Here is a 23585-nt window from a genome sequence, read left to right on the forward strand (position 1 = left end):
GAAGCGTGAGCAGAGTGAGGAGCTTGAGCTTCACTTTTCTTCCCAGTGCAGAGAGACAGCACGCCAGGCACGAGGCTCCCCGCTCCTCCCCTCTCTCATTCTGCCTTTTCCTGGGCTCCTGTCCAGAGAATGACTGGCTCCAGTGGACCCAAGAGGAGCAACACAGCCTGAGGATACAGTACAGCAGCTCCAGCTCTGCCTGCCTGCCTGCCTGTTTTCCTGCTGGGACAGTCAAATTCACTGAGGTTTGGAAAATTAGAAGCTCCTTCACCTTTGTGGGATTCATAGACCTGATTTTTTAATTTATTTTTTTCTGTCCTCATCTCAGAAAGGCTGGATCAAAGCGAGGCATACAGACAAACAAACAGACGGACTGACATATGGACAAAGAGCAGTGGGCACTGCGGCGTGAATGTAGCAACTGGACTTCTCTTCTCCCTGGTTACTAAGACCAAACAAGGATAATAGCCAGAGCACTATCTTGTCCACTGAGACAGTGGGTGGATGCAGCTTTCAGCACACTGCTATAGGGGAAAGCAGTCACTGTATAGAATCTACAGACATACATCTAGCTGATCTAGATTCAAAATTCAAAGATTTTAATTGTCAATTTACTATATGTGGCAATCATCAGAAAAAAAAGACTCTACAAATAGACTTTTATTGGATTGTTATGTCTGAAATGACCAGCATCTGCAATTAGATAGGGTTCACAGCAACTTGCAGGGCGCAGAGCTATCTTTGTTTTCATGGACTTTGCTGCTCATGTTGAGTGGACTTCTTAAAGGATTTCTGTGCAGATGAATGTGGAGAGTGTGTTTCAGTGAGGATGGCAGAGTGCATATGGACTATGTATCTGACACTGATGCTGCTGCATTTTGTTCTGCTGGGCACGGCTCACGCAGCCCACAACATCTACCCGAGGATACGGCTCTCCCACAAAGGTAAGAAATAACTTAGTGTCTGCGTTCCTTTTATTATCTTTTATCTGCTTTGATAACAAATGGTGATGTTGCACAAATTCAAATGCTCTGCTGTGTTGCACCAACAGAAAAGATGTGTTCAGGTTCAGGTATGTGTTTAACTGTCAAGAACTGTCACAGCAGCCTCAACCCAAACTAGCATTATCTGTTCAGCACTTCCAGGTCTAATAGACAGGTTTTGTTTGTGTTTTAATAGACCTTTACTCTTAATCTACAATATCGCAGTATTGATTGCATTTCTGTTGGTACCACTACTGGTGCTTAAATTATCTGTTGAACATAATTATTAATACCTATCTACACTGATTTAACAACTTACAACACATTTTTCTTCGAGATATATGTAAAATACAAGTGCATATGAGTGCAAAAACTGTACCAGCACAGAAAATGTACTGTCAACAAAGCAAAGTCAGAAAAGCAGCTTCTTCTGTGAGTGAGTCAAAGAAGCCGCAGGTTATTTTCATGTAATGAGATGGTCATTGAAGATTTATGTTTTAGGCTGAGAGGAAAAGTCACCATGCTCTTTGGTTCTCAGAGGGCTGACTTCTGCTCTGAAAGACTTTTTTTTTTCCACTTACTGTTGATGTCCAAGGAGCCTCCTGGTAGTTTGTTTTGATCGCTTGGCCATGGTGGCTGAGAATCCACAATGTGGTTTTCTCTTATGCCATAGTGGCAGGGAGAAAGAGGTTTATTTTTTTGAGGGGGGCAGGGGAGGGTCTGAAAGAGTGAGAAGTGTTTGTGTGTTGCCATTTATGTGTGTGTGGGAGTGTGTGATGTGGATGGGCATGCACTGGAATGCGGACTGATTGTTGTGTATCTCTTACAGTAATGGGGGCTTTTAATCTTTTCTATCTTTCGAGATAAAACTCTTGAGTAAACACTGTCTTTTTCTCACAGTTTCTTTGATCTCTATAGCAACTGAAGGTGATGATTCTACATAAGCCTGTTAGCCATGGTTGAATATGGGGTGTGGAATTTGGATGGTCAATAACTAAATATGTGTGAGTCTGTTATGATAGTTGACAAGTGTGGTTCAGCAGTCACCTCTGTGAGGAGGGACTGCTGTGTGATGATACACTGTATACTTCTCCTCTGCTGTTTTTTGCATGGTGGAATATGTCAGCCACCAGACAATTTCCATTTTCTTGAGAAAGAGTAATATAAAGTAATATAAATTGAAGGAATTTGAACCATAGACTTGAGGAAAAAGAGACAAGAAAAAAAGACACACTTGGCAGTTCATGCAACAACAGAAATGGATGGATAAATGCTGATCTTTTTAGTCATAAGTGCCACATCAATGTTTGTTGATTGTGACTTACATAAATCACGTAATTCATTAACTGCCTGAGGGTGAAGCTGCGACAGTGATTGACACCCCACCCCTCTCTCTCTCTCTCTCTCTCTCTCTCTCTTTCTCTCTCTCTCTCTCTCTGATACATGTTATGGCTAGTACAGAGTGCCTTGAAAAAGCTGCAGTTGGATCCTATCATTATGGAATGAAAAACATCTAAGCCTTAATATATGCCTCATGGGCTCTGCCAATGATTTTTTTTTCTCTTTTTGCACACACCCTTACGTGCACACAAACTCATGCACAGAGAGACACGCACACATCCACAGGCAGAATAGTGTGAATTCTTCACACGCCACTGACTGGGATGCACTTCAGCAAGATGGATAGGGATGTGGTTTTAACTATCCAGCCCGAGGACTAAGAAAATATTACCATAACATCTGGTATCAAAACAGGGTGGAAAAACTAGATTCTCCTCTTTGAGTGAAAGACTGATGATGTTAAAAGTCAATCATACCAGTACTGAAATGTTTTTAATCTATAGATACCAAGGCAGATACCAAGTGTTGGATCAATAAAAATCCCAGTAAAATATCTGATCAAATTTCTCCTGGTTTCTGGGAATGAATTCCTCTGGGCACATTGTCATGTGTTTCAAAGATGACCTTACTACCATGCAGTATGAATTTCTGCATGCTTTGATGTCAGCCACACCTCACACATGCTGTGGAATTATTATTCTCTCTCTTTTATCTACTCCCCATATTCTTCTCTAGATTTCTAGATCAGTGAAGATTTGTCCAAATGTCCACTTTTAATTCGCTTTCATCCCAGGCATCCTTCCATTTGATTACATCGCAATTAACTCCAGCTCCAAAAGGTTCTTACCAAAATTACTTGGAGTATTGAGTTACGATCATAAACTTGCTGCTGTCTTTAGAGAGTCTTCAATGTAATCTTTGACTGCACAGCTCCTAAAGACCTTAAACGCAGCTCAATTGCTTGGACTTTTGGCCAATCAACTACTTAAACCCTGGGTTGTACAAATGCCCTGCAGGAAGATGTGCTCACTATAGAATAGGAATTAAAACGTACTGTTTCGCTTTATACGGTTTTTATGTTTTTGAAAAGAGATCCATGATATTTGGTTCTGTATCATCCAAGGCTCTTGGCAGCAGTTTTATATCCCCTGGCTTTGGTAGCCTGTGGAGTGAAATGAGCTCTTCTTTTAGGACAACCATCAATTCTACTGCTAATGAAGCTGTTGCACAGCTAGCATGTGTCAGAGTCGCAGCAGGCTGCAGGTAGATGGCCAGATCAGTGTTGCTGCCATTACAGCACTATCCTCATGGTTGGCTTGAGCTGCAGAGAATGTGATACAGCAGTTTTTTTTATATTAATGATCACCTAATCAGATCAAAGTGACTTAAGTCCTTGTACATAGTTTAGTATGCCAACAGCAAATTATAGTTATCTTTTTGCTTTGCACTTAATGCTGATACCTAAATAGAGAAACAGTTAGACAAATGTTTTCATTCTGAGAGAGTGTCTGCTGTCTGCAGAATAAAAACCTGTTTGAAATAAAATCCCCAAATTGTTTTTCACGTTCCTGAGAAATAGCATGAGTTGGTGGGTTATTATCACAGACAAACATGTCTCTCCTAAAAACAAGTCTGAGTTTAGAGTTCATGAGGAAAATAATTGTAACCATTCTACCAATAATGAAATTAACCAGGCCTTTCTTCAGCATGTCTGCCAAACATGTGTTTGCTTAAAAGTTGTAATCATTTAGCAAGATTTATAAATATTTATCTTCAATCGATATGCAATAGTGAATTAACTTGTAGTGATACTAAGCTGTTCTGACAGGGTTAACATCTTACTGTCTATGTTCACTTTAAATAAATAAATGCATGTGCTTTCTCTATTTCAGCCCAACATTTACCTCACAGAAAATTAAACAAAAGAGGCACTTGACAGCTGAATTTACTCATACTGAAGTATAAACGTGTGTGCAAGACATGAACTCTTCTCAGATGGGATGAATAAGAATGTGGGTGAAGTTTGAGCAAATACATTGGTCAACAAAGGCTGAACCTTCTTTAGACATTTCTTGTCTTCAGTAGTCCTGTATAAAGTGAAGTTTAAGCAGGAACAGACCCACATGCATGTGTGGACACAGGGATTACTCAGGTAGCAATTACTGATGTATGAAACCCCCTTTTGCGCAGTAATTTTAAACCTTCCTCTCCAGACAAGAAAAAGCTCTGTATATTTTACAACCTTCAAATGACGTGGCTGTAGGTGACTTTCTTCTGAGGGTGAGATGGGGAATACCAGCATGGCCTGAAGTTGTGTATGCCTAAAATGAAATGAAAGGGAGGGATGTTTAAACATTTTCTTTCTCTATAAAACTAATGTGCAAAGTGAGGAGTCCCATTACATTTCTTCCACCTACATGTGCAGAGACCTATAATTAACATTTACCACATCGTGGATTGTAGCCAAAGGGCAGTCATAGGCCTTATATCAAGGCAGAGGAAAACAGAGGGTATGGTGATGATTAGATAAATCACCTCTTTTAGGTGAGCAAAGGAAAAAGATTTTTTTTTCAACCCAACCCAACCCCCTCCACTCCACACTCACCTCTCTCTCTTGTGCACGCTCTCTCGCTTTCTCATTTTGTCTGTGTACATGTCACCGTCCTTTTCTCTCCCATTGTGTGCTCTCCAGTTCATTAATGTCCAGAGGGGAAGGCAGCTGGTGAAACTCTAATATCCTTTCTGACCTTTTCCCGCTGAAGGGACCAGGGAGAGGAGATGAGTTAAGTTTGGGAAACGGGTAAAGAAACGAAGGCACGATTGTTTGAGTCTCCAGAGAATATGTTGCAGCGATATAACAGAGGGGAAAAAAAGATGGATGAAGGATGTCAAGTGAGGGGAGGACCTGACATGGTAAATGCCAAGTGAATATTGTTCTTTGTGGGCTGGCAGTTAAAAGCAAAGCAAAGCTTGTTGTCCTTTTCTCACTACACAGAGAAGAAATTAAGTTGCTCTAGATATTACAATTCGTATAAAAATATGTTTACACTTCAGGGGGTTTTGACATATAACTATGCTCTGAAACGCATTAGGCCACGTCAATGAGTCATTCATTTGGGCTCCAAGGTCACTTATGTGTGTGATTGAGGCAGTATAGTTTAGACCAGATGGGAATAGACTTAAATCACGTACTGGTATTCACAATCATGTACTGTTTGTGAATACCTGCATTGTTGAAATTCAGCCGGTATGCACCTGAACTGTCACTGATAAAGGTATTCTCTTGATTTATAACATCAATAAAGTTACAGACTTGCACTTGGTCTTTATTACAGAAAAACATACGTTGTTCTCGTTTCTCCCATCCTACTGGGACGGTCCATGTGGCTTTCATTTTGCTCCGTGAAATCATTCCCTCCAGATACACAAGAGGATACGGGAACACAAAGCTGTGTACCGATAATGGCATAACACCCAGTTCTCCATCTCCTGACCTCACGCCAGGCGGCTCTACAGTTTCACTAAGGCCTCAGCAGCACAAGGAGAACAGACTCCCTCCTGATTCTGGTCCACTTTAACTCCAGCCCGCTTCAATAATTTTCTTTGTTTCTGTTCCAGCACAAGTGCCATTACTCAATAAAAATAAAAACGTCCATAGACATATTTGTCTGGAAATATAAGACTGCCTACTACAAGTTTAATTTGTGACATGAAATGTATGCTTAGATTGGCAATACATCAAATTGTTTCATGAAATTTCATTTGTCTTTAAGTTTCTCAGGGAAAGCTCCTGTGTGCGTTAACCTTGGTTTCTTTGACTAAACTCCACTGTTAAGAGACTTAAAATCAACAATTTATCGCTATTGCAATCTGAAAACACACACACACACATATACTTGTTGTTCTCCCAATTGCAACAAAAATGTGTTTCCATACCTACATAAAGAGGAGATCACAATGTTTATTTTTATTTCATTTCACCAAATCTTCTCAGGGATCTCTCAGCACTCCTCAGACAGCTGATGAAAGTGTCTGTCTTGAGGGAGTCCTTTTTCTCTGTTTTCCATTTGAAGTGGGATCACAGTAGGGCCATGTGTCTCCCTGGCTCAGTTGCTGATGGAGAAACACCCTCCACCTCCTCCTCCTCCTCCTCCTCCTCCTCCTCTTCCTCTCAGTTCCTTAGCTGTTGGCTAAGGAGCCATCACTGGCTCCTTGGAGAGAGAGAGAGAGGATATGCGGAAATCCCCTCTTTCCCTTCCTCAGTCTGAGCAGTGGCTGCAACTGTCTGTGACTGGTGCACATAATGACAGAGGAGAAACAGTTTAGACAGCATCATGCTTTCTGAAGCATCTCTCACTGAATCAGTGTAATCACATCCACCCATTGTGTTTTAGAGAAACTCTGTAATCATGTGTAATTAGGTCGATTTATCAACACCTCCTATTATTATAAACGTGATTATAGTTTCTCACTTGTATTTGTGTGTTGTGAGGAATTGATGTTCTTTCTTTCTGTCTTTCCTTCAAGCTGTTTAGTGTTGGATTCTCTTCTTGTATAACCACATGAGACATGGCATGGAAACACTGGACTTCATAGCTGAACACTATCATATTTTCAACTCTTAAAAACATGTAAACAAAATTATGTAGTGAAATGTGTCTGTAGTTGTATGTGCGTGAGAGCGCTTTGGTATGTGCATCTTACTGTGGGTATGTGTCCATGAGAATCAGCTGCCGCTCATCATTATTAACAAAGACAAGTGAAAAGTAGATGGAAAACAGGATTTGGCTCACGCACTGTTTACTCCATCACTTTAAATAGCCATCTAAGTCTGTCTTCTGAATAAGAGGTAGCAGATTTGACTTCACATAAAGAAGGAGCTGATTGTTCGAGAGCCAGCCTAACACTTTTAGAAAAAGTAGGAATGGAATGTTAGAGGACTGTCCTTGGTCCAAATTCAGCTTAACTCATATGGAACTATGAAGAGATAGAGGGGGGGGGGGGTGTGTGAGTGTGTGTGTGTGAGAGAGAGAGAGAGAGAGAGAGAGAGAGAGAGAGAGAAAGAAAAAGAACTCTAAGTGTGTGGATTATATAATTACAGGAAGCATGTCTGAGCCTTGACAGAACACCACCGCCACATCCCCTCGCTCTCTGCCATCTAACCACCCAGGATTTAATGCTGCTAAAACAAACTGTCGCTTGTCTCCAATACAGAAATCTTAATAGCAACAAAATATACACAGCCACCCGGTCCTCTGTGGATACCTAATCCCATGTTAAACAAATAAAACCTTCCTCAGAATTTATACTATTGCTATGAGTAATGTAGAGAAATGGGATAAACACTCTCCCCTTCCACCTTGGAGATCAAGTATCAGTAAAAATATACAGATGCTAAGAAAACAACTCATACAATTACCCTCTGCAACCCCAGCATGTAGCAACATCTCTGTAATATTTGAGGTAACTGATTTGGCATTGTATTACAATCATGCATGTTTAGGTGATGATTTTTACTCTCTTTGTCTAAAGGGATTTTTCTGACAAGTTCAACTGATGAGGAGAATGCAGTCCTTGCAGTGCTGGTGTTGTAAATTTGATCACAAACTCTGCCTTGTCTGCTTGAATCTGTTTGAGGTTTCAAAAGCTCTGCAAACACACACCAGATCTGCCTTTCTTCTTTTACAAGGACGCCCGGTCCAACCTGGTTATGTGTCAGTGAAAGGTTTTTCAGGCTGGTGTAACCCAGAGGAAATGCACACCTCTGGGGCTTCACTTAGTAAAAATCCTTCACACTCTCTAGAAGCTCACAGAGATCAGGTATAGAGGAGCAACCTGTCAGGTTCAATCATGTTGATATAGCTGGGTGTGTTGCATGTGTGTATACAAAACTATCTGTGGCTATTCTGATGAGTGTGTGTTTATACGTGATGACATATCTGTCATGGTCCACTACTTCCTTTTAAGGATTTTGAATCACCTAAAGTAAGACTGACAGGGAGTGGCTGCTGATCTCAAACTAATGGCAGATAAAGAGACTGGTTCCGTTTCCTGCCTGATAAAACTGCTTCCTCGTGGTTAAAGAAGTCATAAGGCTGACATCAAAAGTCCCTCCCATTAATCACAACATCTTTCCCAGGACTGATCCTACTTCTTTCATCCATGCTTCAGCAAAATGACTCTCAACTGAGCTTTGTAAAGGGTTAGCAGCAGTAGTCTTTAGTGTCTGAGGGGTCAGCTTTGAGCTGCCTTTACTCTTTTATGCTATTTGAAACTTTAGGCCTACTTATGATAAAAACAAGCTGACTTTTAGTTCTCTGACCAAACCTATGAAGGCACAGCTGAATTGAGAGAGGAGGCGTAGGTGTCAAATGAGAGCGAGAGACGAGATGGGAAGATAACCCTACTGTTGCTCTCTGCTCTCATGGGGAAGCTGTGAATCAGAAACACATGCTGAATTATGCCCTTGGCCATGAGAGCAGTTGGGTCTCAGACGCAGGTTACTCGAGTGGCTACAAATCCCTCAAGGAGGAAGGAGTTTGGTCAGATTTGATCAAGCTGATTAGTAACGACAACATTTAAAATGAAAACTCTGTGTATCTAACCAGCTAGCTATCCCTAAATTGTATACTTCTAATGTGTTGCTATAATTATTTTGTCTTTTTTCTCTTTATGTGCGTGTTGTTGTCTGCAGAGCTTTGGCAGCAGAACAGGTCCTGGGTGTTCCAGGGACATGGAGCGTCTCTTCAGCCCCACACCATGCTGCTGGATGAGGGCCACGAGAGGCTTTATGTTGGGGCCAAAAACATTCTGTTCTCCCTCAGCCTGGACCGGGTTAACACGGACCAGAGAGAGGTAGGCCTGTTTTCATCCCAGCCTGCCTGTTAGGAAGTGAGACAGATTGAACTCACACACCCACAGGGCAATAGGTCAGCCAAACAAACTGTGCATATGTATGTCTTCACAGTTCTGTGTTTAGGATTAATGCGAAACTGGAAAAGAAGACATACTTACGTGATGTGATTATACTGAACTGTTTTGTCAGATTTTCTATGCATGTTCAAAATATTCATATTAGTTACTGACTGTGAAACAGCACTATTGTACATATTAGTGCACCTATATTTTCTTTCAGATCCAGTGGGCCAGTACAGAATCTCAGATAGAGGAGTGTTTGATGAAGGGAAGGGAAAAGGTAAAGAACACCCTCTTCATGACAACATACATCATGTTCTCAACAGGCTTTTGGTTATATGACTGGGGACAAAGTGCAAATGCCCAATTCATAATGCGCATTATAGTTGAAATGAAGTTTTTATGTAAGCGCATAGACGCATTAAGAAGATAGATCCTGTTAGCATGCATGGTATGAGTTATCTCACTGTGCTCATTAACCTTTGTTTAAACTGAAGTATTGATGTTATTGATGATGTAGTAAAAGCCTGGCATTTTATCATTGCACCATTTTCTCTGCTTGGCCTCAGTCTGCTCTCATGACCCCTCAACAGCCCACCCTCCTCCCCAGCCCGCCTCACTCACCGACTCCTTCATATTTGTATCTCTTCCAACAGCCGGAGTGTGCCAACTACATTAAGGTCTTGCAACAGTACAACCAGACCCATTTGCTGGTCTGTGGAACAGGAGCCTTTAATCCCATTTGTGCCCTGGTCAGAGTGGGACACATGGGACAGGTGAGTTCCAAAAACAGAATTAGAGTGTGGGTTAACAACTACATGTTTGAGTGTTGCTGCTGCTTTAAAAACTATTGTCGCCTTTAGTGAGCATCAGATTTTCACAGCAAAAGTTATATCCTCCGCCTACTGCACTCCTCTTCTCCACACTTCTTCCTCTTTAGTAGATGGCTGTAGCCAACAGCTTCACACTGTTTTGATAACATGACACTGGATTATTAGCACAGCTTTGACTCCTGAGCTGTTAAACTGTTGGTGTTGCTGCTATAGTTGAATTTATCCTCCTAGCAACAAGTGAACACAAAAATGTGAGATGGAGGTGGAAAAGAGACTGAGTAAGAAAGGGGGGTGATTTTGTTTTCCACAGAGACGGAGAATATATATATATATATATATACATATATGTATATATATACTGTATGTATATAAAAAAGCTGTCAGCATTCCAGGTAAGGCGGGAGAACGGGCCAGGTGCTGCTTTCTGTAGGAGCAAGTTTGAAGTCATGGAAGACTAATGTTCTGCTCCACTTAGGGGTCAATTCAAAGGTGTGTGTGTGTGTGTGTGTATCTCAGTTGCCATACTGGGCTTTGAGCAAAGGGAGGGAGAATTTTGCGTGCATACTGGTGTCCATGCAAAATTGCCTGCACACATCTGTGCAAGCACATATGACACATATCTCCCAGATGTCAAACACAGAACAGCCTTAGGTGTGTGTGTTTGCAAGGTTTTCACCCTGCATTCCAACACTGGTCCTGTAGGTCAACCAGTCCAGGAACCAAGCTCAGCCATCTCTCATACCGCTGGAATGCACTCACAGAGTGAGTGAGAAAAGCAACTTCATCTCTCTATGAAATTTCCTGGCATAAATTTTAATAGCTAATGTATGAGATTACATCTAGTCTACAATTACCATTAAGCTTGAGCTGAATAATATTTATATAGCAATAAACTCTGATAGAGAATACAATTGCCATTTATCAAGTCAGCTGATGAATAACAAGTCAAGTATTAATGCCCTAGTGACCCAGTCATAAAAACCGTCTATATTTTGAAGTACTGCATGCGGGGTAATATTGATTCTGTCTATTTTACCTAGTTTCCGTTTGGTTTTGATAGACCACATCACATGATGGATGAGTTTAACCTAGAAACTGACTTTTGTTACAGTCAAACACGGGCAGTAGTTGCAGCACAGTAGGAGTCCCTGGTCACTCATAAATCAATAGATGACACCCTCTCTGATCTGCCAGTGACAGTTATAAACACGGTGGTGGCCAACAACATATGAGCTGCAGCTCTGTAGGGAGTTAGGTGTGTGTGTGTGTGTGTGTGCGTGTGTTTTTCCACCTGCTGTGCATGGCAACAAGATCAGAAGAGTAGAAGGTCTGAACTCACAGTGATATAAGAGTTGGTTAAACACATTCAGAAAATGGTTCCTTATTTGCTCATCCATCACTCCTTGTCCCATCTATCTTTCTTCCTCCCTCTTGTCCATAACTTTCTGATCCCTATTCTCTCTACAGTAATCCCATCAGTCTGTCTCTCCACACATCACTGACTGAGGCTTGTCTCAATGTTGCTGAATCCTTTTGCAAGGGTACAGCTTTTGTGATATTTATATTTAGGTGCATTTGTTTCTTAATCATAAGCCTGTATCTCTGTGGTTGTATGTTGCTCTTAGGACAAGCAGTTTGCTCTGGAAGAAGACAGTATAATGAGTGGCAGAGGACGCTGTCCATATGACCCCAACAGTCCCTGTACATCTGTGCTTTCCGGTAAGACACTGCTCACTCTGTGACTCATCACCTCGCCATCAGACTACAATGCATATCTTCATGTCAGCTGACTGCATATCATACATTTGCACACTGAAGGGATTTGCTCACATTGTTGACCTCTAACAAGTCAATACTGCCATCTTGTGGTCCTTCTTTAATGTCACGTTTTCTGCCACAGAAAAAAGGCATTGCATCCTAACATATGCATTGTTTTTGAGGTTTTTATATGTGTATGTGTATATATATATTAGGAGGAGAGCTGTATATTGGTCTATACACTGACTACTGGGAGAACGATGGTGCTTTGTGTCGACTGAACAACAAGACCTACACACGCACTGAAAGAGACGACAGGCAGCAAATCAATGGTTAGTGTCCATCACAGGAAAAAACATCACATTTTCCCTACAAGGGTTTGCAAACAGATAAGTATATGTGGTAACAAATCCTCACATGTTTTCAAAATCTTGCACGTTCTCACAAATATGTTTAAACAGTGTGGTAGTTCAGAAAATGTACAAAACAGAAAAAATATGTTTGTATGTATTTCCCTTCTCTAACCTAGCATGATTCATAAGCTTTGATTTTCCCTTTTTAAACAATTAAAAATATATATCTTTACATATGAGGACATTTTTCTCAACCTACAGAAAAGACAAAAAAAACACCTGAAATGAGGAGCAGCGTATAACAGGCAAAATGTTTGTTCCAGCAGCTTTTGTTACAAATTCTTCTTCCCACAGAACCTAAATTTGTGGGCTCAGCAGTTATTCCCGACAACGATGACAGGGATGACGATAAAGTTTACTTCTTCTTTACTGAGCGGGAGACGGATGCTGAAGGACTGAACAAGGCTGTGTATGCTCGTGTTGGCCGAGTCTGTGCGGTGAGAATGCTAATGCTGTAGAAAGGTTTCTGGGAATGATCCAGCCAAAGGCAAAGAACTGCACTTACATTCTGTGTGTGTCTCTCAGAATGATCAGGGAGGACAGAGGATGCTGGTGAATAGATGGAGCTCCTTCCTGAAAACTCGTCTTATATGCTCTGTGGCTGGACCAAATGGCATTGATACATACTTTGATGATCTTGGTAGGACAAGAGTATTTACATGTCATCTTATTGATTTATTCTTTATACTTTTTTTTTTTTTTTTTGCTTGACAATAATGCATACATCTTCATACATCACATACATTATGTGTCTGTGTCTGACCATGGAGGTAACCAATAGTTAGCAAAGGAACAAATTTAAACACAGCCATTAGTGTAGAGTGACTAAAGGCCTAGTGGGCCTTTCATTAATTGCCATTACATTCAAATCACTATTGTATTCATTTTAATGAAAACATTTAAAAAATGACTTCTGAAAAACCCAGGAACTTGTTTATTGCTGCAATGAAGATATGCAAAGTCCACTCTTCTAACCATACAGATGGAAACATTGCAGGATTTAAAAGATTTTGTTTCACAGCCTGTTTTGAGTAATCTTAAGACCTTGATTTACAGCAGTGCTTTGAGTGAAATGCTAATATCACAGTGACAATGCTAACTGCGTTTCGTTGCATTGTACATGTGTAAAGACAATAAAGTTGAATCTAATCTAATCTAATCTAAACATGCTAATGCTGAGCAGGTATTATGTTTATCATGATGACCATGTCAAACTTTTCAGTTCATTAAAACACAAAAATGTCAACAAAACAAACTGCTAAATTTTGCATTTGGTGTTTCAGAGGATGTGTTTGTGCTCAAGAACAAGGGGGGCAAAAACCCTGAAATCTTTGGCCTCTTTAGCACAACAAGGTGAGTGAAGAGTGACGTCAGGATTTCATTGTGCAGTCACAATTTCATCATCCATCGAATCACCAATAAAACCTTCTTTTGCAGTGCGGTGTTTAAAGGCTATGCAGTGTGTGTCTACGGCATGGAGGACATCAGAGCAGCCTTTAATGGTCCATTTGCCTACCGAGAGAGACCTGAGCATCACTGGACACCTTATGAGGACAGAGTCCCCTACCCTCGACCTGGATCTGTGAGTTTTAAAGTCTGACTCAAGAAATATTTATAGGTGTTTTATCCTGGATGCACCACAGCATTATGTATTCACAGCACTCTCCTTTAGTCTGTCTCCGACAGACATCCTTTGAGACGGACAGTGTTGAGAGCATGTAAGACAGCTGTGGTGAATGTCAGCACTGTTGTACCTACCTCAGCAGGTCATACAGAGACAGTCTGAACCAGGCTACAGCATGTCAGCTTTTGTTTTTTCACTACATAAAGTGCCAGAGCAATTAATGGCCCTCTTCTATCTCTGTCCCTGCTTCTTCCCCTCCTCTCTCTACTTCTCTCACAACATCTTTTTAACAGTGTGCCAGTAAAATGAATGGAGGTGGCTTCTCCAGCTCAAAGGAGTTCCCTGATGAGGTTTTGCGCTTTGTGCGTTCTCATCCTGTGATGTATCGTCCAGTCCTGCCCCAGCACCGCAGACCTGTCCTGCTGCAGACAGAGCCAGGCAGGAGAAAGCTGACACAGATAGCTGTGGACAGAGTCCAAGCCCAGGATGGACACTACCATGTTCTGTACATCGGCACCGGTACACTGAAAAAAAACACACACACAATGATATTTTGATGCCATTAAGTCATAAATTAAAACATATGCTTTTGAAACACAAATAAAGAAGTTGTTGCATACTGAGACAGTTGTTAACTTGAAATTTTGCACCAGCTGTGAAAAAAGAAAAGAATTGCCTGTAATAACTGTAAAACTTTTGTGCCTGTAACATTAATATCTTCTTCCATTAGATGACTCAGTGGTACTGAAAGTTATCACCATCTACAACAAAGACACAGACACTATGGAGGAGGTGCTGCTGGAAGAGCTGGAAGTATTCAAGGTATGCTATTTTTAGGTACAAAATATGAAAGGCTTGTGTTAGGCTTTCTAACCAAGAAAATTCAGCATTTTACTGCATACTGAACATATGCATCATAGTCCATTATTGGTGCAGTTATAGACTGCTTTTAAATCACTTAGTTGAATCATTGGAATTGTTTGACTTAGATAACTTAGATTTGAAACCTAATTTGCATTTTAATTAAGGTCTGATTTTGGGTAGAGAGAAGCATAATGAGAGGTACCCTTGGGACAAAGAATATAATGCCAGCTTGTGTTACTTATAGCTTATGATGAACCACTGATTTAATCTCATTTTTGAAATGTGAAATGTTTCCTATTTGCAGGTACCAGCACCGATAAGAGAGATCATAATATCACCTAAAAGGGTAAGAGGGTCATTTGAACCCTAGAATCTGTTGTTCGTGCATGCAGTTCCGTTGTTTAGCCACAAGATGTTAACACTGCAACACTTTTTACTACTTTGTACTGACATAATTTAAGTGCACTGTAATCTACCTGTGGCTAATGTGACCCAGGTAGATGAGGTAAAGAGAGAATGCATGCATCTTTATATTAATGCTACATGTTGTTGGCTTCACAGCAACAGCTGTATGTGGGTTCTGAAGTGGGTGTGGCCCAGGTCAAACTGCATCAGTGTGACCTCTATGGCTCAGAGTGTGCTGATTGTTGTCTGGCCAGAGACCCCTACTGTGCCTGGGATGGTCTCACGTGCTCCAGATACTACCCTGCTGGAGCCTACACCAAGAGGTAACAGCACACACGCACACGCACACACACACACACACACACACACACCGAGACAGATCCCATCCTTATTTTCTGCTTGCAGATGTGTTTGTGTGATATCAGCTCTTCACACCTACCAGCACACTTCTGTTCCACCATAGCATCTTGCTCTGAATGTCACAATGCTCTGAGGCTGGTTCATCAAGGCAACATCACAAGCTCTGAGAGACGTGACAACCAGGTGTTATGTAATGCCTGTCAGTATGCAACTGAACACCTCCCTTTGTTTTTGCCTCTCTCCTCTCTCATTCTTTGCTTCATTTCTCTCATTTCTTTCACCTATCTCTCACACTTTCATCACATGTTCAAAATGATTTTCTCCTTACTTCCCTTGCTCCCATCTCAGCAGACGATTCAGGCGGCAGGATGTTCGCCATGGCAACGCCGTCCAGCTGTGCAATGGGCTGCAAATTGATGGTTAGTGTATAAAATGACTTTGTGGTGTGTGTGTGTGTGTGTGTGGTGTTTATTTACTGGTATTGCAAAATGTTGTTACACAAATACTGTTTACAAGAAAGGAGACAGAGATGAGGGAGGGTAGTGCGCTTCTAATGCGGCAGGGGACCAGGACGAAATAGGCCAATCAATAGCTAATCAGAGGTCATGGAAGTTCATTGCAATGTCTTTAACCTCACTATATTTTATGATGTGTGTGTGTTTGTGTGTAGATGAAAAATGGCAGAAAGCTGAGGAGAGGCTGGTGTATGGTGTGGAGAGCAACAGCACTTTACTCGAGTGTGTCCCCAGATCACTTCAAGCCAAGGTCCTCTGGTTCTTACAGAAAGGAGGAGAGAAACACGAGGTGAGTCTGATGGACAAAAAATATTTTAAAAAAACTATTACACTATAAACACAGATATGAAAAGATGCAGTGCTACAGAAAATGACAAGTAACAGGAAGTGAAGTAATGAAATCTTAAGAGTCAGTTAACGTCAATCATAGTTTGCCACTTACTCTTACTGTGCATTCCATTTCCAAAAGAATATTTTTCTTTCCATCCCATATGTCTTGTTATGTGGCTGACTGACTTACAGCTGAGATTTCTGCTGCCACTTCGGTGCTCTTGGGGTGAATGAGATTTCAACTGTGGTGTTCAAAGCATTAAAGTATTTGCTTTTAAATAACAAGTTTTGTGGACTGTCTTGAGAGCAATGGGTCATTGCTTCCTTAAAGAGATCTTGTTGTGGGGTATCAGCACCACAAAGAAATCTTTATTCTCCTTGACTGCACTGGGCTGTTGAGACTAAGTCTCAGTGGCATATATCTTAAAACACTGGGAAATACATTTGTGTGTATCAGAATTGATTTACATTCTGTTATCTCAACACTTTGACTTAAACATGTTATTTAAATGCAGAACCTTAAGTACAAAGCCGCTGTATTGAGTGCACTCTTAAAGTACAATCATCACTTAATTTATCCTTTACTTAGCTTAGTTCAGAGGGTTTCTTAATTAAAATTCCTCTTGGGAGAACAAATGCAGCTGCAGCAAATATCTGACTTGCTAGAATTAAATAACGGCTACATCAGTGGCAAGAAAAAAAAATCAAACATTTTGCTCTTTTTCCTCCACGTAGGTTCGAGGCGATGAGCGGGTTATCATGACCTCCCATGGGCTGCTGTTTTTGCGAGTGAGAAGCTCCGATGCTGGTGTGTACGTGTGCCAGACTGTGGAACATGGATACGTGCACACATTGTTACGTATCGCTCTGCACGTGCTCAGAGGGGAGAGGGTGGAGTCGGCAATCCATAGGACAAATGATGGGGAGGGAGCCAAAGCTGCAGCTCCATGCCACTCCTCCATGGGCCCCCCACCAGGCCCTAGCATCAGCCCCAGGGCTCTGGTGCCATCCTCGGTCCCAGGCCCCCACTCCAGGCTGTGGTACAAAGAGTTTCTCCAGCTGATTGGCTACGGGGATGCCCAAAGAGTAGAAGAGTACTGTGAGAGAATGTGGTGCTCAGATAAAAAACGTAAAAAGACCAAAAGGAAGTATGTGCATCTGGGTGGAGAGAAGAGAGGGAAAGGGAGAGCAGACGAGAACTCCCACCGAGCACCCAGGCACACCTTGGACACCTGAGGAGAACAGAGACTGTGCGAGCACACATACATACACACGCACAAACACACACACACACACAGTCTAAAGGTCAGACTCACTCAGTGTTTGCAACATGTAAAAGGTTTTCACTTTGCTTTCAACAAGAGCAGTAACAGAAAAATAACAGTAGCGGGTTGCCTTGCTTTTGTAGCTACATTAATCACCCAGTAGTTTGACTGTGATGTTTCCACTTATTTTAAGATGCAACATTTTGCCTTTTTTGTAGGGGTAAAGCGAATCTGGTGAAGACCTTGTGTAAATACCACGAATGTCAGTGTCAGTACAGAGCAGAGGCCATGGGAGGAGACGGATGACTGATCAAGCCACGTGGCCTCTGATCTGAAGTGACAGAATATAATATATCAGCTCCTGTGGACTGACCCAGCCCAACCCAGCTGTCATTCCAAACGCACACAGAGACTGCTACACGAAACCTCTGCTCCACCTCTCATTCAATGGCAAACTCTTACCGTATCTGAGAAAAAAACAACTATGTTAAAAGTAACGGCCTTCTAATCTTTTTTTGGTATGATAACTTATTTTCTTGGTCTCTACTTTGAGTTCTGTAGTTGTTTAGATGTCGTAAACTGGAAAATATAGTGGTGTTGCTTTTGTACAGTGAAAAAATGCTTTGAGCTTTATGATACTGCTAACTTGAGTACGTGGTCATGGCTGTGGTGTGTGTGATTACACTGACCACAATGGGTACAGTAATGTGTTGCCACGATTATTAATATTTGAGGCATGTCTTAGTCAGAATTATGCCCTCAATGGAAATAATTATTGTTGAAGCACTTGTAAAAACTGTTGCAGTAGCTGAAAAGTAGTCCTAACAGTGGATATTGTTGCTATTATTGAGTGTCTACATTTATGTGTACAGTTGTGAGAAAAAGTACCAACAGTACTGTGTGTGTTGTGTATTTTATTTATCTCAAATTCAGGGTAGTCTTTGTGTGCACATCTGGCAACTATAACCACATATACATATATAATGTCCCTGCAATTGCTCTTTCTCTCTCCTTCTCCCTTCCTCCCCTCTCTGTAACAGTGTTGCAGATGGGATTCTTAATTATTACCACTAACAGCAGTGTAGAACACCACAATTTGCTGAGAAGAAAAAAAAAAACACAGCTAAATGTTAGGGTGACCATCCAAGTGTGTCATTAGCAAAGCTGATGAGTAAGCTTCATGAATATTCAGTAACTTCTGAGATGACAGAATCATCAAACATTCTGATATTACACTGAAATGCATTGCAGTGATTGTAAATACTAATAATAGAGTCTGGTGGACCAGGATTTTTTTCCATGTTGTGTCTTATTTATCTCTCCATTTGGTCACTTTATAAATTTTGACCTTGTTGTCTTTACCGTATTCATGATGTGGTAAAAAAAAAAAGAAAAAGAAACAAAAACCAAACAATTGCTTGGTGTCTGTTGGAGCCTCTCTCACATCATCACTCGTCATTCTCCTTGCCAATTCCTCAGCTAAGACTTGGACTGAAAATACTGTGTATATAAATAATGGCCATTAAAAAAGATGGACCATCCTTCTGTGGTGTCACCTTTGCGGTTTAGCCATCAATAATGGCAAAGTACACTCAGCCCATGCAAACACACACACACACACACGCACTAATTGAGACAGCGAGCCAATGATGCATAGAGAAAGAGGTAGAGAGAAAGTCTTGTGCAGTACTCACATGGATTACAACAAAAATAAGATGATTTAACTGAGATACCTTATCTTTTTTTTTTTAAGTTTTTTAATGCTGTATTTTTTATGTCATTAGGCAAATAAACACAATACTAAAAAGTTGCTTTGTTTGTTGATATCATGGAATGTGCCATGTGCTGGTGAAATACAAAATCTGGTAAAACCAGTCAGGAGAGGTTATGTTTTTTTTTTCTCACAGTGAGCTGCACACTGGGACACCAACATACTCATTCAAATTCTGTCTAGGTCTACCTGAGTCAGTGGGGTGCTGAAGGCATTTGAGACTGGAATTCATGCTGCTGATTTATTCCACATGGCTACCATAGCAACAGGCTCTGAACCAGTTCAGCTGCCCTCCTCATCAAAGCTCTTTCTCCTCTCTCTGTCAAATTTTAACACTGTTACTCTGGCCCCTCGGCCCCTCTAACCAATGGTCCCTGTAGCCACTAATATATCACATGTAATATGACACTGGTACTTTTAGTTAAGCTCAAAAGCGCATTCTTTTCTTCTGAGACCGATTTGGGATTTGCCTGCTGGATGAAGCTTCTGACCCAATTGATAGATGCCATCTGAGCGGCATTGGGAACAGATGCATACTTAAATCTGGAGCTCTGCATACATGCGATGGTTCAAGGGGCTAATTTTAATGTAATGAAACGCTATAAATCCTTTCATTGATCTGCAAGTGGATCAAAAGGTCAAAGGACACTACAATAAAAATACTGCACTACATGTTTCTGTCAGGGTGCGAAGATGACAGCGGCTGTCCATTTGGCATCCCTCTCCCTTTTTTCCAGCTGGCCTTTGTGGTCCCCTCACAGCTCTTTTTGTATCAGTAGTCAATGCACCAGAATGCTTTATTACAAGTGAAAATGTCAGAGAGGGAAGGAGAAAATAAACATGGGAGGATAAACTGTAAAAGAGCCTCTAAAGCTAATAACACTCCGCATGTTGTTAGTGTCTGCAGTATAGTGGATGTGTATATGCTTTTGAGACATTTGCATAGTCTTCATGAGTATGTCTGTGTAAACAGATCTCTCTCTTTTTCATATGGATTCTCACTATAGCAATTCTGTTGCACTGCAGAGCTTTTAATTTTACCATAAAATTGACCGTGTTGGATTTGCTCAAATCTATGACCACTTTGTAATCATTTTAGCATTTATGCAATACAGAATACACATTCATTTAATATATTTTTGGCACATAAGTGTGATAAGTGAAGGTTAAACATCAAATACAATACTTGCCACATCAATAAGAGATCAGATAAGCAAATAAGAACTCCTATCAGTAGTGGTACAGGCAGTAGCTTGCCCTGCATATCAGATTAGGACAAAAGGGTCTCTAGTTTTCGAAGTAAGGTTTACATTTGTGGCCAGCAAACATGATGACGACACATACACGGAGAGATAAGCATGCAAAATACATAAAATAAGGCAATCTGAAATAACACAAACATCAACATACTGTACACTCGAGCTGTGTGTCAACATGTATTGTGTGTTATCTCACTGACACAGCTGTCATTGAGGTACAGTATTTCCACTTCGCTTTCAATGCATTCAGTTACCAATACACAGAGAGGCTGGACTGACCCCTGCCAAGTATAATTTTAGGCTTGTGTCCCATATTTCCCTTTCAAAAGCATACATGAATCCCACACAGCCTACTAAACATTCGGTCCATTCATTCATCATGATTCACCGGTCGCACGTGCCTCTTCGTGATCCCTGGGAGTTTTCATGTATAAAAGATGCCTACCACTCCTTATCGTGTGATGTTTTCACAGCTCACATAGCTCAGGGCGCACATGAGACTCAGCGAGGACACCAGAGAGAGTGGGAAAAATGGGAAGCATCTATCATCTGGCTTTTTCCCAGTGCTGATAGCCACTGGAAAGCAGAGAAGGCAGAGTGAGTCAGTGAGAGGGAAAGTGTGAAGAGAGAGAAGCAGTGAAAAGGAAAATGATAGGAAGAACTAAAAGAACAGAGGCACTTGTCTCTCGACAGGTTTGTGATGTCGAGCTCCGTGCCCTTCTTACCTTTGGGCTTTGCCTCTCATGGGACCAACACCTCTTTGAATTATGCTGCTGCCTAATCTGAAAACCTGAACCTGAAGTCTGCCGAGAGAAGTGGGACAGGTGCCTCATGTAGGTGAGAAACTCAAACTCCTAAAATATGATAAAATCAAACATGTCTGACAGGTATGAATTAGTAATGCTGTTTAGCATATCTACAAAATAACTAGAGTTTACTGACATGACTTTTTATTTTTGGAATGTATTTCCAGCAGAATTTCTGAATATAAGTTCATCTGTGCAACTTTGTTTGAATGGATGTCACTGCCTGCATGCATTAAAGTACATTATGTTATGTTCAGTGCAAGTAATGCCTCTGCCATGTGTTGTGTGATGTGTGTGCATGAGTGTGACGCAGTCAGTGCTGTGTCATTAATCTGGGTGTAATCACTACATTTGTGTCCGTGTGGGGGCTGTTCCCTCCTCTAATCCGTCTCTTTATCCCTGCATCTTTCTCATTACATCACTCTGACCTTTGCACTGTGGCAGTCTCAACAGCTGGCCAAGGTTGTTAAACAACAAAAACCACGTGCAGTCAATCAACCCACCATATTGACTCTACATGTTGGCTCATACAGTAAGAGTAGAAATAAGAAAAGTGCAGGATTATACATAAAAATACTACACCACAATGCACATTCTGTGGCTTCACTCGAGGATCATTTACAAAAACTTGACTATAAATACAGCCATGTGAAATATCAGTGCTTGGAGCTGTACACTCATGCAGGGCAGCAGCAGGAATTCCTCTATATGTTCCTCTGTTCCGCTGAGAGAGTTGAGTGTGGACTAAGCTGCTCTACTTCTAATACACCTAATCAATACACCTACCTGGATATTCTCTCTCCTAATCAATATTTATGTCTGTTTTTATATCTTTTTCAGTCAGTTAACACAACTAACCTTTAGAAAACAGAAGAGAATATTAAAGATTTTTGGATATCCTTATGTATTACACATACTGCCTATCCTCACAAAAGTCATTCTTTATAAAATAAACCAAGAAAATCCACATTCATCTACTTTTCTCTGATTTTGTGAATACCTCTTTTAAATGGCAAATAAATTGGGAAATAAAATAAATAACAAGATAACAACTGTGAAGGCAAAGCTCCAAACTGTAGAGAAGAGATATGAGATGAGAAAAAGAAAACGCGAGACAACATTTTACCCAGCACTGAGTCAGCCAGGCCTCCAGAGTCAGAGCAGCATTGAGAGACACTGCTTAAGGCTGCAAGGTACTGACTGATGTTACAACTGCAAAGACACGATTTCTCCCGTGGGGAAAGTGAGGATTTATATGAGTGATCTCATTATAGTTATTAAGCAGATTGTTCAACCTTTGTGACATTTTCAGTCACATTACTCCAAGCCTCTTGTTAACCACTCATACTTTGTAAATGATTAAGGCAGATTTGTCTCAAATGTAATACATCACTGATTAACTCAGCTTTACTTGTGGCACCCAGTTCTTGTTTCATAGATGACTACAGCAGAAAAGACTGTCAGATCCAACAGTGCAGAAAAGGACTTCATCAGATACCCATATTTGCAAATAATAACCTTATAAATTAGTACCTGGATGTATTTTGGAGATTTGTTTGAATTAATTTCTCCCACTGTCCCTCAACCAAAGCAGTTGTATTTGCGGCACCAGTCTGAGCTGGCAGCATTTCATGATAACACAAAACAAGTCAGCTATGAAATTAATTCCCCCAGTAGAACATTACCTGTACAAAGGTGCTAGATAGTTTATACTCTGTATCTTTGTCTTTGGCTTATTACAAAATTATTTATTTATTTATTTATTTATTTTAAAGAAAAAACCTGTCAGAGTGCCTGTCAGTTTTTCTATATCTGAGGTGAATTATGAATTGTGGCTCAGCATCTGTAAAGGAGGGTATGTTCTTCTCTGCTCTGTCAGTACAGTCATGCATTTTGAGGGAATATTTCTCATCTAACCTAATTTCAATTAAATTTAGAATGAGATCAGAATTTTTTACATCCATCCATCCATTTTCAATACTTCTTATCCATCAGTGTCTTATCCATCGGGGGGGGGGGGGGGCTGGAGCCTATCCCATCTGACTACGGGTGAGAGGTGGGGTTCACCCTGGTCGCCAGTCAATCGCAGGGGTGACACAGAAAGACAGACAACCACACACACACACACACACTCACACTATCC

The 23585-nt window shown here is 40.9% G+C and overlaps 1 protein-coding gene across 3 annotated transcripts; it reads left to right on the top strand.

Annotated features, from left to right (window-relative positions):
* The first annotated feature begins 62 nt into the window (after positions 1–62).
* sema3e (sema domain, immunoglobulin domain (Ig), short basic domain, secreted, (semaphorin) 3E) lies at positions 63–19413 on the top strand. Of its 3 annotated transcripts, XM_046392996.1 has the most exons (18): positions 63–944; positions 9019–9179; positions 9460–9519; positions 9896–10015; positions 11698–11791; positions 12046–12162; positions 12538–12680; positions 12769–12883; positions 13527–13596; positions 13681–13825; positions 14161–14386; positions 14598–14689; positions 15036–15077; positions 15293–15459; positions 15845–15915; positions 16167–16300; positions 17077–17591; positions 17825–19413. In XM_046392996.1, exons 1-17 carry the CDS (start codon positions 830–832, stop codon positions 17575–17577), a joined length of 2373 nt encoding a protein of 790 aa, XP_046248952.1. In that variant the 5' UTR covers positions 63–829; the 3' UTR covers positions 17578–17591; positions 17825–19413. The 3 variants fall into 3 exon arrangements, with proteins under 3 accessions (XP_046248952.1, XP_046248951.1, XP_046248953.1); XM_046392995.1 differs by having other exon boundaries at positions 17077–19413; XM_046392997.1 differs by having other exon boundaries at positions 15848–15915; positions 17077–19413.
* The last annotated feature ends 4172 nt before the right edge of the window (positions 19414–23585 follow it).

The sequence above is a fragment of the Scatophagus argus genome, chromosome 7, assembly GCF_020382885.2.
Source record: "Scatophagus argus isolate fScaArg1 chromosome 7, fScaArg1.pri, whole genome shotgun sequence".
In the NCBI taxonomy this organism is placed as follows: Eukaryota; Metazoa; Chordata; class Actinopteri; family Scatophagidae; genus Scatophagus; species Scatophagus argus.

Coding starts and splice junctions, on each gene's coding strand:
- sema3e (XM_046392995.1), top strand. CDS start 830: ATGGCAGAGTGCATATGGACTATGTATCTGACACTGATGCTGCTGCAT. Junction 12,681..12,768: donor GTGTTGGCCGAGTCTGTGCG/GTGAGAATGCTA, acceptor TGTGTCTCTCAG/AATGATCAGGGAGGACAGAG. Junction 13,826..14,160: donor CCTACCCTCGACCTGGATCT/GTGAGTTTTAAA, acceptor TCTTTTTAACAG/TGTGCCAGTAAAATGAATGG.